The sequence below is a fragment of the Lissotriton vulgaris genome, chromosome 5 (genome assembly GCF_964263255.1).
Source record: "Lissotriton vulgaris chromosome 5, aLisVul1.2, whole genome shotgun sequence".
Lineage (NCBI taxonomy): Eukaryota > Metazoa > Chordata > Amphibia > Caudata > Salamandridae > Lissotriton > Lissotriton vulgaris.
This window is the reverse complement of record NC_141693.1, coordinates 328,904,809-328,921,565: the sequence shown is the minus strand read 5'-3', so window position 1 is coordinate 328,921,565 and position 16,757 is coordinate 328,904,809. Positions and strand designations below refer to the sequence as shown.

The following is a 16,757-nucleotide window of genomic DNA, read 5'->3' as shown; positions in this document are numbered from 1 at the left end:
GCAGTTATGCGAGTCTCTTCTTTATTGCTCTCCTAAAAGTCCTACCCTAAAGTCCTACCATTGGCAGTCAAACCCACTCGTATACCGTCTGCTTTAATTGCCTGTGCTGACTCTGCCACTATCTGCCACACCAAAACTCTGTTCCCGCAGTCACCCACCAGTTACCAAGGCAGTCTCCGGTACTCAGTTCTTCATCTTCGAAACCTTCTTGCAAGTTCGAACGAATGCTTATCCGAACATACCACTTTTTCGGTCAGACCTCACATCAGAAATGTTAGCAGAATAAACTTGGAAAAAGCGAGATCGAGGCTTGAAACGCAGGCTCCCGGATGCATCTCAGGGTAACCTTGGAACCCACCTGTCAATAGCGGACGAGCAAGTCTCGCGATGTCTCCTTCTTCATGCTAAGGGAGCCGATAGGCTCGCGAGATCTTGGATCAGGACCGGCGTTGAGCAGGCAGATGGCGGAAAAAGAGCTTGGGAGGAAATGGGACCGGTGCTTGGGGGACACCGCCGTGAAGCTAGGTGAGGCATCAAAAGGCATGGTGACACAAGTGTGGGTTAAGTGACGTGGCCCTACGTTGAATGGGGGCGATTGGGCAAGCTTGGGACTGTTATATTTAATTGGTGGTTCCTATTGAAGAGGCTGTGGCGCAACTGCAAGCGCTGCCGACCTTGGGAACCAGGTGTGAATCTGTGCGTGGCCTCCACATCCTGTACATCTGGTCGGACCACTTAATCTCCCTGTGCCTGCCAAACAGTGTCCCATTCTAACGTAACTTGTATTCATGTACATTGTCCCAATACGTTCGGGTCGAGTTTGCGCTATATAAAACTGCACCAAAATATAAAAATAATAATAATGTCTTACTTAGAGGCTGCGTCCCGCTGGGATGGTAGGCATATCGTGACATTTGAAGTCTTAAAAAGAGAGAATTTCAGAACGCCGAATACGTGTCCTGCTGAGGAGAGAGCCATGTGCTTGGCCTTCGGTTGGTACTCTGCGAGGGGTAACGGTTTGTTGAGGTTTGTTTGTAATGTAGATGGATGGTAGATGCGTAGGTATCCTCAAGGACGCTGCGTAGGGTGGATGAACATAGAGTATTCTGGGAGAATTTAGGAGGAAGGTGTGGGTTGTATGATTAACTGGCACGGGTGTAGAAAGATAACGGGATCCAGAAAGTGCGGCATAAACCGATGCAATCCTTAAATGGTGGGTATTTAAGGATAGGATACTCGCAAAAAATATCAACATTAGGTCACGAGTTGTCTGATTGCTTCTGAACGACATTTACTTTTTTTCAGTTGACACACGTGTGACATTTTATATATATTTTGAGCAGTGTAATGGTTTAGAAACTTAAGGTTGTTACTTAAGTGCTTTTGCAAGGTCACTAACTCATTTTTATAGGCACTCAAGCTGAGGTTATCAGCGAGGCCTAAGAAGTAAAAGGTTGCCCTTTTCTACTGCTGCTCTAATTGAAGAAGGTAAACCAAAGATAAAACTCATCTGGGGTAAACAGAACGTGGGAACAGAGCACTTTTTAAGTAATCCATATAATCAAGACGTTGCGGCTATCAATCAATTAAGACATTTGTAAAGCGTGCTACTCAAGGGTCTCAAGGTGCTGGGGGTGGGGGGGCGGGGATGCTGCTACTGCTTGAATAGCCAGGTCTTGAGTAGCCTCCTGAAGGTTAGTAGGTCTTCGGTCTGCCGTAGGAGTATGGGGAGGGTGTTCCAGGACTTGGCGAGGTGGGAGAACGATATGCCGCTGGTGGTCGCTCTTCGGATGCGGGGGACGGTGGCGAGGTCGGTGGAGCAGAGCTGGCGGTTCGGGGTGTAGAAGGTGAGTCGTTTGTTGCATGCTGGTCCGATGCAAAGTGCCTTGTGTGCGTGGTTGAGGAGCTTGACGGTGATCATCTTGACGGGAATCCAGTGTAGGTCTCTCAGGTGGGGTGTGATGTGGCTGTGGCGAGGGATGTCGAGGATTAGGCATGCAGAGGCGTTCTGTATGCTTTGCTATTTTTTCAGTAGTTTGGCTGGGGCTCCCGTGTAGAGGGTGTTTCCGTAGTCCAGTCTGCTGCTGACGAGGGCCTGGGTGACCGTTCTTCTAGTGTCGGTGGGGATCCACCTGTAGATCTTTCGGAGCATACAGAGGGTGTTGAAGCAGGAGGATGAGATGGCGTTGACTTGCTTGGTCATGGAGAGTGTTGAATAGAGTATGAATCCCAGGTTGCGTGCGTGGTCGGTGGGTGTCGGTGCTGTTGCCAGGGCCTTCGGCCACCAGGAGTCATCCCAGGCAGATGGGGTGGAGCCGATGATGAGGACCTCCGTCTTGTCCGATTATAGCTTCAGACGGCTGTTCTTCATCCATTCGCCGACCTCTTTTATTCCTTCATGGAGGTTGGTTTTGGCGGTGAGAGGGTCCTTGGTGAGGGAGAGGATCAGTTGTTTGTCGTCTGCGTAGGAGATGAGGTTTAGGTCGTGCAGTCTGGCGACGTGGGGGAGTGGGGCCATGTAGATGTTGAACAATGTCGGGCTGAGGGAGGATCCTTGGGGTACGCTGCAAATCATCTTGGAGGCTTCGGATCGGAAGGGAGGGAGGCAGACGCTCTCTGATCTGCCGGAGAGGGAGGTGGTCCAGTCCAGTGCTTTGCCTCGGATTCCTGTGTCGTGGAGGCAAGTGCGTAGGGTGCGGTGGCAGACTGTGTCGAACGCGGCTGATAGGTCCAGAAGGATGAGGGCCGCGGTCTCACCGCTGTCCAGCAGGGCCCTGATGTCATCGGTGGCGGCGACGAGGGCTGTTTCAGTGCAGCAGTTGCTGCTGAACCTGGACTGGGACGGGTCCAGGATGTTGTTCTCCTCTAGGTAGCGGGTCAACTATTTGACAGTTTTCTCGATGACCTTCGCCAGGAACGGGAGCAGAGAGATGGGCCGGAAGTTCTTGAGGTCCCTCAGGTCTGCCTTGGGTTTCTTGAGCAGGGCGTTAATCTCGGCGTGCTTCAGCTCTCCAGGAAGGTCGCGGTCTCGAAGGAGATGTTGATGGCCTCGCGGAGGTGGGGTGCGATGGTGGCGCTGGCTTTGTTGAAGATGTGGTGAGGGCACGGGTCTCACAGGGGACCGTAGTGGATGGTGCTCATGACTTTGATGGTGTCGTCATCGTTGATGTTGGTCCAGGTGAGTAGGGGGTCGCCGTGGGTGGTGGCCGTGGGGTCTGAGGTGTCGTTGGCTGCTGCGGTGGACTGGTTGTCAAAAGCTGTTGTGGATGTCTGTGATCTTGCGGTGGAAGAAGGATGCCAGGGAGTTGCACAGGTCTTGCAATGGTGGAATGTCGTTGGTGTTGGAGCTGGGGTTGGAGAGTTCCTTTACAATGTTGATGAGCTCTTTGCTGTTGTGTGTGTATGTTGTCGAGGCAGTCCTTGAAGGAGGTCTTTTTGGCAGATCTGATGAGGTGATGGTGTTGGTGCATGGCGTTCTTGTGGGCTGCTTGGTTCTCCGGTGTCTGTTTGTGGCGCCATTTATTCTTCAGCTTTCGGCAGTTTTGCTTGGAGGTCTGGAGGTCCGCGGTGAACCAGCTGTTAGTCTTGTTGGTGCGTGTGTTGGAGGGATTCCTGATCGGGGCGAGGGTGTTGGTGCAGTCTTCGATCCAGCGTCTGAGGTTGCTGGCAGCGGCGTCGGGGGTCGGTGGGGTCTGTGGGTGGGCTTCGGGTGAGGGTGGTGTGTAGCTGGTCTTATTTTGTTCCAGCAGCGGCGGGGCATCTGTTCAGTGCAGTGGTGCGTGGTAGGCTTCTCAAAGGTGAAGTGGATGCAGCGAGTTCGGTGGTGTGGCTGAAGAAGACATGGGAGTTTGTGGAAAAGATGGGATCAAGCGTGTGGCCGGTGGAGTGGGTGGGCGTTGTCATGAGCTGTCTGAGCCGAGTCCGAGGTTGTCGATCAGGGTGGTGGAGTTAGTTTCGTCGTTTTTTTGGAGGAGGAAGTTCAGAACCAAAGGAGGATGTAGTTCGTGTACGCAAGGACATGCATGCTGACGAAGTCGGCGATGGAGTCGCTGAACTGTGGCCTGGGTTCGGTGGTCCTGTAGATAAGAGTTCCTCTGAGGGTGGTTTTGGGATCAGTGTGGATCTGGAAGTGCAGGTGTTCGGCGGTGTTGAGGGTGTCGTCGGATTTGGTTGAGACCTTGAGGATGGACTTGTGGATGATGGCGATTCTTACTCCGTTGGTCGGTCTCTGCAGGTGATCTTGTAGATGGCTATGGCGATGTCGGGGAGTTGTTCATCCAGATCTCTGTCAGGAAGGTGACATCCGGGGAGGACGCGTCGAGCAGGTCCCGAGTTCGACGGTATGTTTGCGTGCGGAGCGGGTGTTCTGGAATATGCATCTGAGGTGGTTGCGTCCTGTCCTGGTGGGTGGATAGGCGGGTCTGCTGCTGGTGAAGCTGCAGTTCTGCCAGGAAACGGGTCTTTGGGTGCGCTTCTGACCTGCCAGGCAGCAGGTGCGTGATCGTCCGGCGTTTAGTGCGTGGAGGCGTAGCGGAGACGGGCGTCATAGCGGTCCCCGGTGCCAGGGGTTCTGGCGCCGGGTGCTGTACAGGCGAGGACGGGCGCAGATGGGCTTGCCTTAGGCGTGCCTTTGGCACGCCTGCGGCTGCCATAAGAAGGGGAGGTGGGAGGGAGGAGCAGCTGGGAGGGGGGAGCGGGTGAATGGGAGAGCGGGGGGCGGGGCCGCAGGGGAATCAGCGGCGTGAAAGAACAAGAGGATGGAATTTGAAGGAGAACAGAAGGCAAAAAGGAGGAGAATGAAAAACGATAATTACCAAAATACAGTGCAAATAACAGAAAAAGAACAGAGGAACAGTAAAACCAAATACAGTGCAGATATCAGAAGCAAACCTACGGCCAACCACTGGCCACCAGGGATAAGGTGCGGGTGGAGGCGGGCCTCGATCACAGTTAGCAGCAGCTGGGCTCAGGACACTGGCACAGACAGGTGGAGCTGCGCGGCGTGGGGAGCGACCTACCTGGAAGCAGCTTTAGCTCTAGATTTATACATAATGCACTCAAGCCACGCAGCAATCAGACGTACCATGGAAATGCAGTTAACATATATTTAAAAAGAGTGAATTGGGGGTTAGATTTGGACTAAAGTAGGTCTGGGCTCGGAGAAAGTAGCCAATTTTTACAAATTGCTGCTTTTTTACATAGTAGAACTGTGCGGTTCTACTGGACATGCAGAAAAGTGAATTTAGGGGACCAAAGTGGCACATAGCATATCCAGAGGGGTTGTACAGCTGTGGGTGAACACCGTGCGTAAAGTAACAGTGATTGTGAGTATGGAAATGGAGCTTGTGGATTTGCACATATGAGCCATATGTTGGCGAAGATTGTCAGTTCGAAGAATTCCTACTTAATTTAACCTTATTTTTTTATACAGATAATAGTTGGAAAGAGGTGGTAACAAAGCAGCAGTGTTGATCCAATTCTCAAACTTGGAAGTGCTAGCCCTACTTGAACTTTCCACTGAAATACTTTGAAGCAGCTATTCTTATCTTTTTGACTTCTGTAGACACCCACTGAATCGGTACTGGAGGCCAGGGACCCCCGCCTAAACAATTTTTACAATTTAAACATCAAGAAGTATACAAAAATACCAAAATAAGTGTAATTCAAACAAATACACAAATTATGACATATATTTAATTCAGTTCACAAAATGAACAAATCAATTTTTTTAATGTAAAGGTTAGAGCATTTCAATATGTAGTTTCTTGTAAAAGACCAAGCTAAATGCTAGATTCTTGCATTTCATTTTATCTTTTTTGCTCTAAATGCATATTTTTTCTGTCCGTGCATACCAGTCCTGCTTCAACTGGCTGACGCATCAGTTAATTTTGTATTCTGTTGGCTGTACTTGCTGCTCCCGCAAATCAAGATAATGGCAACTTAAAGTTTGTGTTCTAATTTCAAAATCAGAGCATTTTAAAACTTTAATTTTTTTTGTGTATGTACTTTATGAAATTAAATATTGGTAGATGAATAAGCCAGTTGTGGGCCCACTGAGTAGGTGTTTCTGATGCCCATTGGTTTCCCAACCTAAGTTGAGAACTGCAGCTTTAGAGGGAAGGGATCGTTTGGATGGTCATAGTTTCACTGATAGCTAGGGATCGCTGAAATTGGTGGTGTGTAATACTTACTGGAATGGCACCAAACAAGCAATGGAAGCAGGGTTGTGAGCCAGACTTCCAAAAGGGACATTTATGGTGGCGGTGTGGTTGATTTCACACCCATAAAAATTGTTCGCATATTTTAGTCAAACAGTACATTTACAGGACGATTTCTTTATAATAACACAACATGTCCAGTTGATATAAGCAGATGAGAAATCTGTCAGTCGTTTACAAAGATGTCTATCCATACTCCTGCATTTCACTTCCTTCCATTTTTCCTATCCACCCCTTCTAAATACATTATTTTAGGTTATGACTTAGAATTTCCTTGGAAGCGTTGAAAAATAAAATTAAACATCTTGCAATCTCAAAGTCAAAAGGAGAATTGAGCTAGATTGATTTCACAAGTTCATTTAGGAGTGCTGTCGCGTAGGCTTCCGTTCAGTGGCTTGATATCCAAATTGCAAAACTGCTTTATTACTATGATGTATTATTCAAATAAAAGCATATGGTGTACGAATGGTGCATTCTGTCAATATAATGTACTTCCTCGGTGCTATTTACTTTGTAAGAAGGAGTAAAAGTTATGGAACAATATTCTGAAATTTGCAGATAACCAGCTTCCTATTGTGTGCCCTTTTGATGGGAGGAACTCACCGACAGTACACCTCACCATGTCTCAATCAGCAAAAGCTACTAAATGCCCAGTTAATATTTAAAATCGAGTTTGTTGTCCTTTAAAAAAACCTGATGTCTCTGGTTTGCGATGCTAGACGTGTGTGGGTCCTCACTTGAAACCCCCTTTGTGAGGAAGAAAAAGGTGGTTGGAGGAGCTCTATTTGGAAGCGAAACCCCCAAACTTAGGACACCCCAGAAATTCAAATTGGCGGTTCCACTTTTGAGAGATTGGTCTTGCGATAGGAGGTAACCTGCTCAACATTACGCAAACATAAGTTTAGCAGAGTAGTAAATAAATAACTGGGACCACACATGAACTGAGTTATAGATCAGAGGAATAATGTAAGTTTTAATACAAAATCTCCTAAGTAAAGCTGCATATAGCGGTGTAAGATACATGCCATGAAGGACCAAATACAGAATACTTAGTAAAAAATCTGAATTCTTTTTAGAACAAATGAACAGCAAAATCATAAGAGGAACAGACAGTATATCTAGCTAGGTGTTTAGGAACACCTCTTCTCTGAATAAATGGCCCGCTTCCCTATTAGAACAGGAAAGGCTCCTAATTCACCCGGCTCACCCCCAGAATCGAGAGATTCTTATACACAATTTTAGCTTTGGAAATTAGCAAACCACAGTTTTAGCATGGTGTGATCCTGTGTAAAATTTCTTTTGACAAATCTAAGAAATTCAAGTAATTATAACATTACATGATAGAACTATCCCATTTTATAAGAAAGCATTAAGCAGCCTCAACAACACAACGACATAGTAAGTTCAACTAAATGCAAAAATTCTACATAATAGACCATACATACACCAAGAATGCTAAGCTGAGCAAAAGTACAATCGAAGAACAGAAAAGACATTGGCTTGTTACAAATTTTGAACAAGCCCAAAAAATGTCATTCACAGTACATGCACATTGGAAAAACACACTTTGATATCAGGGAGTCTCTTGTTTTGTGGAGCGTACAGAGAGAGAAAACTTAGCAGGGGTGTGTTTAGGGTTGTGGGTGTAGGGTTGGGAGCTGCCCAAAATGGGTATGCCAATGCCCCAACTCCCCCTGAAAATAGCCAGTCTTTCTGCCAATGGAGGTGATAGCCCCCAATCTGCCACCCAGGGAAGTGGGGGGGGGGGGGGCAGACAGCCCTTTATGAACAAGGGATTTAAAAAAAATGTAAATTTAGATGTGGGGCCTCCTCTGAATGGACAAATAGCCACAGCCTTTCTGCTCCCCCCCCCCCCCATCCCCTGGAGGGCACAAAGGGGCAATAACTCTCGGTTTACTCCTCAGAGGGAGGGGGCAGAAAGTACACTAGGAACCAGGGATTACATTTTTATGTACATTTTAGGGGTGGGGCCTGCCCAGAATGGCCATGCCAGTGCCCCAATCCCCCAAAATGGCCACGTTCTTTGTCCCCCTGGGAGCAGACGGGGCAATAGCCTCCAATCTGCTCCACCGGAGGGAAGGGGCAGAAAGCTCACTAAGCACCAGGGAGTATTTTCTTTAGCCAGAGTAGGGGTGGGGGTTGCACAAAATGGCCCCACCCAAAAACTAATGCAAAGTCTTTCTGCCACCTGGAAGCCAGCATCTTCTTTTTTATGTGATCGTTCAGGGGTTTGGGCTGCCCAGAAATAGGGGGCCAATTCCCCCCCCCCTTTCCCCCCCTCCCCAAATAGCTTTAGTCTTCCTTTCCCCTCTGGGGGCCACCTTGGGGCAATAGACCCCTATGTGCCCCCGGGGAGGGGGGGTGCAGAACGCCCACTAGGCACCAAAGATATGTTTATGGGCATGTCAGGAGGCAAGCGGCCCCTTGGGCACTAATTTCAGCCATTTCTGCCCACCTTGGAGGCAGAATAGCAATATGTTAAGGCTCATCTGCTCACAAGGGGGGGGGAGGGGGGAGGGAGCAGAAAACAACTAGACACTAGCAAACATTTCTGTTTGAACCTGAGTTCGGCTGATGGTCTTTGTGTACTGGTGTTTGGTTGGCTGTATGTGAAAATGCATTTTGCTGGTGGTGTGTGTACTTGCGCTTACTTGTTTGTACTTTCGCTTGACTGGCAGTGTGCGTGGACTGTAGCTTTGCTGACTGGTTGTGTGGATGGTGTTTGGCTGGCGATGTGCATGAATGGGGCTTGGCTGGTGGTGTGGCTTGCATGGATCCTCCAGTGTTTTTTTTACCCAGATTTCCCTGCAAACCTCAAATTTAGCTAACAGTTCACACTTTCCTCACATTTCTGTGTGGAAAAGTTATCGGATTACTGCGCTAGCACAAGTATCCCACCACCCAGCATTACCTCGGTCGCCTGATAAAAATGATACCTCCCTTGTGTGAGTGCCCAAAGCAGAGAACCTAATAACGAATAAAATGAAAAACTGAGAGGGAACCAAAGTGGGTCCAAAAGGGCCGTTTTTTTTCTCTCATTAGGCTGACTCTGTTTTGGGCATCCACACAAGTAAGGCATCACTTTTATTGGGAGACTAAGAGCAACGCTGCGTGGTGGGAAATTTGTGCCAGGGTGGTGGTCTCACAACTTTCCCTCGCAGAAATGTAAGGAAATTTGACTTTTTAGCTACATTTGAGGTTTTCCAGGGATTTTGGGTAAGAAAACGTCGGAGATCCACACAAGCCACACATCGACTGAGTCCCCAGGTGTCTAGTTTTCAGAAATCTCTGGGTTTGGTAGATTTCCATAGCTGGCCGCCGAGCCCGGGTCAGAATTATGTCTCCACAATACGTTTTTGGGCCCACACAAGTGAGGTATCATTTTTATCTGCAGACTTGGGGAATTGCTGAGTGTGTGTAAGTTTGTGGCTCCCCATAGATTCTAGAACTTAACATCACAGAAATGTGTTTTTTATTTTTTTATTTGTATTTCTTTTACAAAGTTTGCAAGGGATTTTGGATAACAGAACCTGGTGAGAGCCACATAAATCAGCCACTCCTGTATAGTTTTACAAAATGTACCGTTTTTCCTAGGTGCCCGCTGAGCAAGGGCCCAAAATCCACAGCTAGTCACATTGCAAAAAAAGGGTCCGTTTTAAGAGGAAAAATGTGATGTGTCCATGTTGCATTTTTGGCCGTTTCCTGTTGTGGACACTAAGCCTACCCACGTGAGTGAGGTACCAGTTTTATCAGGAGACTAAGGAGACCCCCGAATAGTAGAACAAATGTTATTACCATTTGTCTTTTTGTGCATTACGGTCTTCCAAAAAGACCATGTGAATAAAAAAAATTATTAATTTTGAACAATACACTTTAACTCGCATGCTAATGTGGGTACCCACAAATTCAGAGAGTCCCAAATAACCACTGCTTCTAAACCTTGTGTCCTGTTCCCATTTCAGAAATACATAGGTTTCCTTGATACTTATTTTTCACTCTTTATATTTTACCAAATGAATTTCTGTGTACCCGTTGCACAATGAAAAACCTTTGCAAGGGGCAACTCAGTTATTGGTTCTGGGTACCTTGGGGTCTTGGTGAACCTACAGGCCTCATATATACCCGCAACCAGAAGGGTTCCGCAAACGTAATATTAGATAGCTTTCAAAAATCTTCCATGGTTAGACGAAGATACAGGTAAATGTGTAGGCATGAATGGCCGGTTTATTTGTTTCCAACTAAATTTCAATATTTTTTTTAATTTCAACTGTTAATTTCTATAGTAAAACCCTATGGTCTCCAACCAGTAGTTTATGAGCTACTGTAGATCTCCAGATTCCTCTAATTGGTTCACATGTGTGCAGCCCAGCTTATTAAAGTAGAAAGCTTTTGCTTGGTTTAAATAATATACATATAAAAATAATTGAGATTATACAACACTAATAATATTGTTATCTCTCAATAGGTTTCATTGAACATAAGTAGCTCTCAGTACAGAAAAGGTTGGCGACCCTAATCTACACAAATGACCCCTTGCTGAATTCAGAATTTTGTCTGCTTTTCAGAAATGTATAGCTTTCCGGGATCCATTATTGATTTCACACACATCTCCACCACTAACTGGAAGGAGGTTGAAAGCACAAAAAATAGGCTATGGGTCAGCAAAATGCCAAAACTTAGAGAATTTTGGTTTTCCAACAGTCTGCCTGTTACTGAAAGCTCTGAAAATGGTGATTTTAGCACCACAAACACTTTGTTTGTCTGCCAAGTTCATAGAAGGGATTCTACTAGGCGGGCGACGCCTGGCTTTATATTCAAGGTCTTGACAGATTAATTCAAATGTCTGAAGACCATGTTCTAATTAATTGATAATTTAAATACCGGTGAGGACTTCACAAGGTGGGTCCTCACAAGTGGATTTCAGCTCACTACTATTGAAAAACCCTGACAGAGCCATTAACTACTTAACCTCCAGGGATTTACCTGAGATGCCTGTGTGGCACCAGGATTAGGTTGTCTCCGCCCCCTTTTGTCCTGAAGAAGACTCGCAGCGGAGGTGTAAGTCACCCTCTATGCACAAGCAGAGTCGAAACGTCAACGCACCCCACCCATCAACGGGTTGTATCCTATCCCATCCCCTTCGCTTGATGTTGCATTTATGCATTTACAAAAAACTGTAAAAAATGTTATAAATCTGTTTAGAATAGGCCTTTCTGTACTGGTCTCTTTACCAGTCCATTGCCAAAGCATTAAAAATGTATAAACTCTGAATATTAGTGACTATTCACTTTTGCCTTCCCATCACGAGCACACCTATTCTTCTCCCGTCCCTTGAGCAACCTTTGTATCTTCCTTTTGTATAATTAACTTTTGATCTGTTTTAAGTATATGAAATTAAATATATTGAACTCAAACAATTCTTTGGCGCTTTTTTGTGATTTACATTGACAGTAAGTTGTGAAAAAAGCCGTCTTGGACAGCAGGGTATGTTGTTGCGTTCATTTTTGTCTTGTAAAGGGCAGCCCATAGCTGATTTCAATGTATTGGAGACTCATGACTTAACACAACTTAATGATTTGGGTTATTTTTCCTTAGCATGTATGTCAAGCAAGCCAGTGTTTTTGTTTAGCTTCTGCATATAAGAGCACCATAGCCAAGAAATTGAAGGAGCCTATGAAAATGCAGCAGCTTCTTCATAGACCTTTTTTGTATGTGAAAAATATTATCTCAGTTTCACATTTCTTTCAAAACCATGTTGGTTAACTAAAACTGAGCTTAGTTCTAAGTCTTTACTGACACAGAAACTCTGAAACTGATGGAAGAAGAGCCACATAACTCCTCTGTGCTCTAGAAAAATATTTAGTTCCGTCAGTGTATAAAAAATGTATGTAAACGAAACATTTGTTGAAATAATCTGAGAATGGAGTTATGAAAAGTTTTAACTGGTAAGGTGTTAAACTCTTTTAAGCAACGCTTTTTCTGGCATTTATATTGACCAAGGTCAAGTGTGTAGGACTCTTCAGTTGGAATGCAATTATCAAGTGACTAAATACATTTTAAAAACCTACTGAGTAAGTTATTTTATGATCTATATGTATGTTATAAAGGCAGTGATCAGGTTAAAATAACTGTCAAGTGGTGTCAACTTTTGACGGCTGAATGCCTTTCTATAAGATTGTATATTTTGTATTTGTGTAAAAGCAGTTCGTTCCATTTAGGGAACTTTCAGAACCATGTACTTCTTGATGATTCAGTAATCATCGTGCTTTGATGGCAGACCTCATAAAATTATATACATTATAGATTTGCCCTTTGCACGTAGCACGCCTTCACAGCTTTGAATTCGGGTATTTTACATGTTGTGATAATAGCATAAAACAAAGGAGGCTACAGTGAGGTGAAAGACTGGTTTGAAGCTGATAAGAAATTGGATATAGTAATCAATATAAAGGAGATCCAGATTCGAGCACACAGGAAGAAGCAGAAAACGTGTTTTAATTGTTTCCCTAATGTCAAGGGGAGGGCCATCAAGTTTGGATCCCTACTGAGGGAAGTTTGAAAAAGCTGAAGCGGCTGCAGGGAAAGTGAGGTTGAGAGTTTGGAGTCTGAGCTTTCAAGGTCTATCGTGGTTCGATCTCTACAATCTTTTTGACATTCAGAGATGGTGAGTAAGCTGCACATTTGTTACATTGCCATCTTTTTAATACAATGATCGAAACAAATGCAATTAAAATGATTCCAATTGTTAAAGGCCCTGTCCGGCTATCCACTGAACATACTTTAAAATTGAATTAATCTAATACGTAAATGTTCCCCAGATGGTAATTTCATACCGATGTAACAATTTATAACCCTTTTATGAGATCTTTATCCGGTTAAACCTGCACCATTAACATTCTTAGCAAATAAGATAGTAACCCTTACTTGTTTGTGTTGCAAGCAACTTGGTGTTGATCTCAAATCCCTATGTACTCCTTGTTGCAGGAATCTGGGCAATCTATTTCTGCCTAATTTGCTTATTGGTCAGACATAGGAAGTTGTACATAATCTCTGTACATTTTCTGCATACCTGGCACTAATTGAATGGTATCAAGTCATACAACCTTTTAGCCCTGTATGAGGAGTGAGGGCATATCCCAACTAAACTTTACATCTGTGTGTTAATTTAGGGGTTACCATGCTCAGGTATGGTTCAAAGCTTGAAGATCTGCTTTTTAATATTCAGCGGCTAAGCAAAGGTTTCCCTCCTACATCCATGTCCTGAAAGCCACTTTTTAAAGGAAGGAATTACTGAGTTGGTTACGGACTTAAGCTATTTTGAATACCAAGTCAATTCAGGGTGGTACCTGTTGGCTTTTTAATATCATCCTGTGTGGTTCTCTAATGTTCACAATATGAGTCAGTCTGAATCGAAATTTGCCTAGCATAAGTAACAGTAAGTTTCAATTCTATTAAGGACACGTAGGCGACGATTATGCTGTTCTCTCTTCGCTTTATTCTGTAACAATTTTTCTCAGCAGCCAGAAAAGCTATAAACTTCATCGTTTTTCAAAAGAGAGAAAAACAACGAAAAGGAAGCAGCAGCAAGAACAAAATCCAACTCTGACTGCAACTCCCATGGTCCCCAGGGGCAATGCCCACACAGTCCTTCTATAGTGTCCATGCTCCCTACATAGTCTCCTTGTCCTGGCTGTCCTTCCTCTTTCTTCGCGCGAACCAGGCAACATCCTTACTGGCCTTGTTTAGCACCATCATTCCCTGGAAGAGACAAAGATAGCGTAAGGCACATTACGGACAACCCCATTGTGCAAGAACCACAAGCACAATGTAAAACACCACTCTTCAAAACTAATGACCACACCACTTAGAGGTGAAAATTGAAAAGAGATACTCTCATACGTGCGGGTTCGCTCAGACATCCAACGGGTGGGATAATCCTCGCCACCGTGTCCTTAATAGAATTGAAACTTACCGTTACTTATGCGAGGCAAATTGGGATTTTATGTCCAGACCGGAGGCTCCGATTATGCTAGTTTTAGGCTTACTTACCACCAACTGAGCAACCTGCAAGACTGGCTTAAAGTAAAACTTTTGAAGGTGGAGTCCGAGGACCAGTCCGTGGCTCGCAATAAATCTTCCAATCGGGCTCCCAGAGAAAAAGTCTTTGATGCTCATTCAGCCAGAGGCGCAATGGCTTCTAACTGTTTTGTGTCAATACCCGCTTTCTGCATGACCCAACGCACCCACCGGGCAATGGTGGGGGAGGAGACTGCTCTATGCGGTTTCCATAAGGAAGTCAGAATTTGACATTTGCCCGAAGGGCGGAATTCTTAAGTAAGGTCTTCGTAAGCCTTAAGAAAAATAACCACACATAACTTGGAACTGTCAAAAACGCGGGTTAAGAGGTAGACCGAGTCAGGGACTTAGTCCTGCGACCCACTGTGAACGTCACCCCGTCCGGGGGAAAAACCAGCGCTGAGATGTCCATAACGCGAACATCAGACACCTTCCTACAGGAAACCAAACACAAAAGCATGGCCAGCTTGGTCGAAAGCTCTTTCAAAGAAAGATACTTATTCTGCTGCCAAGAGACGAAAAGATTCAAGACCAAGTTGACATCCCAGAGGGTGGAGTCGCGCGGCTTCGGAGGTAATGGAAGTCGAATACCCTGCAACAACTTACATACGAAGGGGTGTTCCCCTAAAGGTGAGCGGTCCACCGGGCAATGTGCCGCTGAAATCCCCGAGCGAATCATGTTAATAGAGCGATACGCTAGCCCGGCTGTTGCCAATTCTGCCAAATATACAGACGGGAACAACTCCCGTGACCATGGGATCCAAACCCCGTCAAAGACACAAACGCATCCATTTCGCCCAAGGGGAGCGATAACGTTTAGAGGTGCTGTCTGCCCAGGCCTTGGATAAGCGCTCCGCTGCTGGTCCTGAAAGGCCGGGAGCGTCCAATGTTGCCTGAAAGCCGCCATGAGGTGGAGAGTCCCCTCGACAGAAGAATCGGAAACCAAACTGAGACCTCCAGTATGGTGTTGCCACCACCAATTGTCGGCGGATCTGGGCTGCTATCTGCATGATTATGGAGAAGGGGGTGGGGGGGGGGGGGGGAGACTCATAACCCTTCTCCGCACTCCAGTCCTGCAGGAAAGCATCTGTGGCTTCCGCGAGAGGGAACGGCCTTCAGCGGAAGAAATGCAGAAGCTGATGGTCCAGGCATGCCGCAAGGAGATCCATTGTAAACGGTCCCTAGAGGCTTGTCGGGCACCTGAAGACCACAGGATCCAATTTCCATTGACTGGAATCGACCATATACCTCTAATTCCAATCCGCTACCTGGTTTGCTTGCCCCGGAGGTATTCCACCATCACCGAGATGTGATGTGCAAGGCAGTACTCCCTAAAGTCTTTTGCCAGATTCGCCAAGGCTGGGGAGCGCGGGCCTCCCAGATGATTGACTTACCAGACCGCGGAGATATTGTCCATCTTTTGGAGGGCACAAGATTAAACCCGGTCCCTGGTCCAGCACCGGATGGCGAAGGACCCCGCCAGGAGCTTCATACAGTTGATGTGCAACGTCTGTTCTTCAGAAGATCAGACGCTGCCTGTAAAGAGAAATCCGCAGAGAGCGCCCCATCTAGCTAGAGTCTGACTCTATGACCAAGTCCGGAACTGATCGAAAAATCGCTCGACCGTTCACGCTTCCACCACACCATCTCTTCCTTCACTTCTGCAGAAATGGGTACAGAGTGGTCATAGGGCAACCCTTTCTGAAGGTGTGATGCCTTCAATCGCTGCATGGCCCGATAATGCTGGGGACCCGGGAAGATTGCATGGATGGACGAGGATTAAGACCCACCACCCTGGCAATTTGCCTGAGGGAGGCATGAGATTTGGAGATGGTTTGCTGTAACTCTTGCCAAATGTTGGCCATCTTCTGAGATGGCAAACTCAAGGAAGCTTTGACCGAGTCCACGATGAAGCCAAGAAACGTTACGCTCTGGGTCGGTGTCAAGACAGATTTGTCCGTGTTGATCACGAATCATAAACTCTGCAAAAGAGTCACCGACTGACAGAGCTGGACTGACAAAGTTCCGGGGCATTGTGCCATAATTAAGATGTCGTCCAGGTAAACAATCAGTTAGATACCCTGAGCTCTGAGAAACTCCACCACTGGGTGGAGCACCTTTGTAAAGCACCAAGGCGCAGAGGAAAGACCGAAGGGCGGTGAACTCGTAAACCTGGTCCTTCTAGCAGACATGGAGGAACTACCTGTGCAGTGGATAAATGGGGACCACCAAGTACGCATCATTGAGGTCCAGTCGGATGGAAGGAGAATATCGCAGAGCAGGTGAATCCCTTCCATCTTGAAATGTGGGTACACCAACCACCCGTTGAACTCCTTTAGGTTGATGACCGTCCGGCGATCTCCATCGATCTTGTCCATAGGAAAATGTTGCTGAGAAAACCGGGAAGATGCATTTCTGAACGACAAATGGCCTCTTTGCGGA

At 46.1% G+C, this 16,757-nt stretch overlaps 1 protein-coding gene across 1 annotated transcript in view; it reads left to right on the top strand.

Moving 5' to 3' along the window:
- Positions 1 to 372: 372 nt before the first annotated feature.
- The window catches only part of MICOS10 (mitochondrial contact site and cristae organizing system subunit 10), a 175,546-nt gene continuing 159,161 nt past the window's right edge, over positions 373 to 16,757 (top strand). The window contains exon 1 of the mRNA XM_086921571.1: positions 373 to 525. Within this exon, the coding sequence (XP_086777697.1) occupies positions 402 to 525 (124 nt within the window). The 5' untranslated portion in view covers positions 373 to 401. The remainder of the gene's footprint in view (positions 526 to 16,757) is intronic.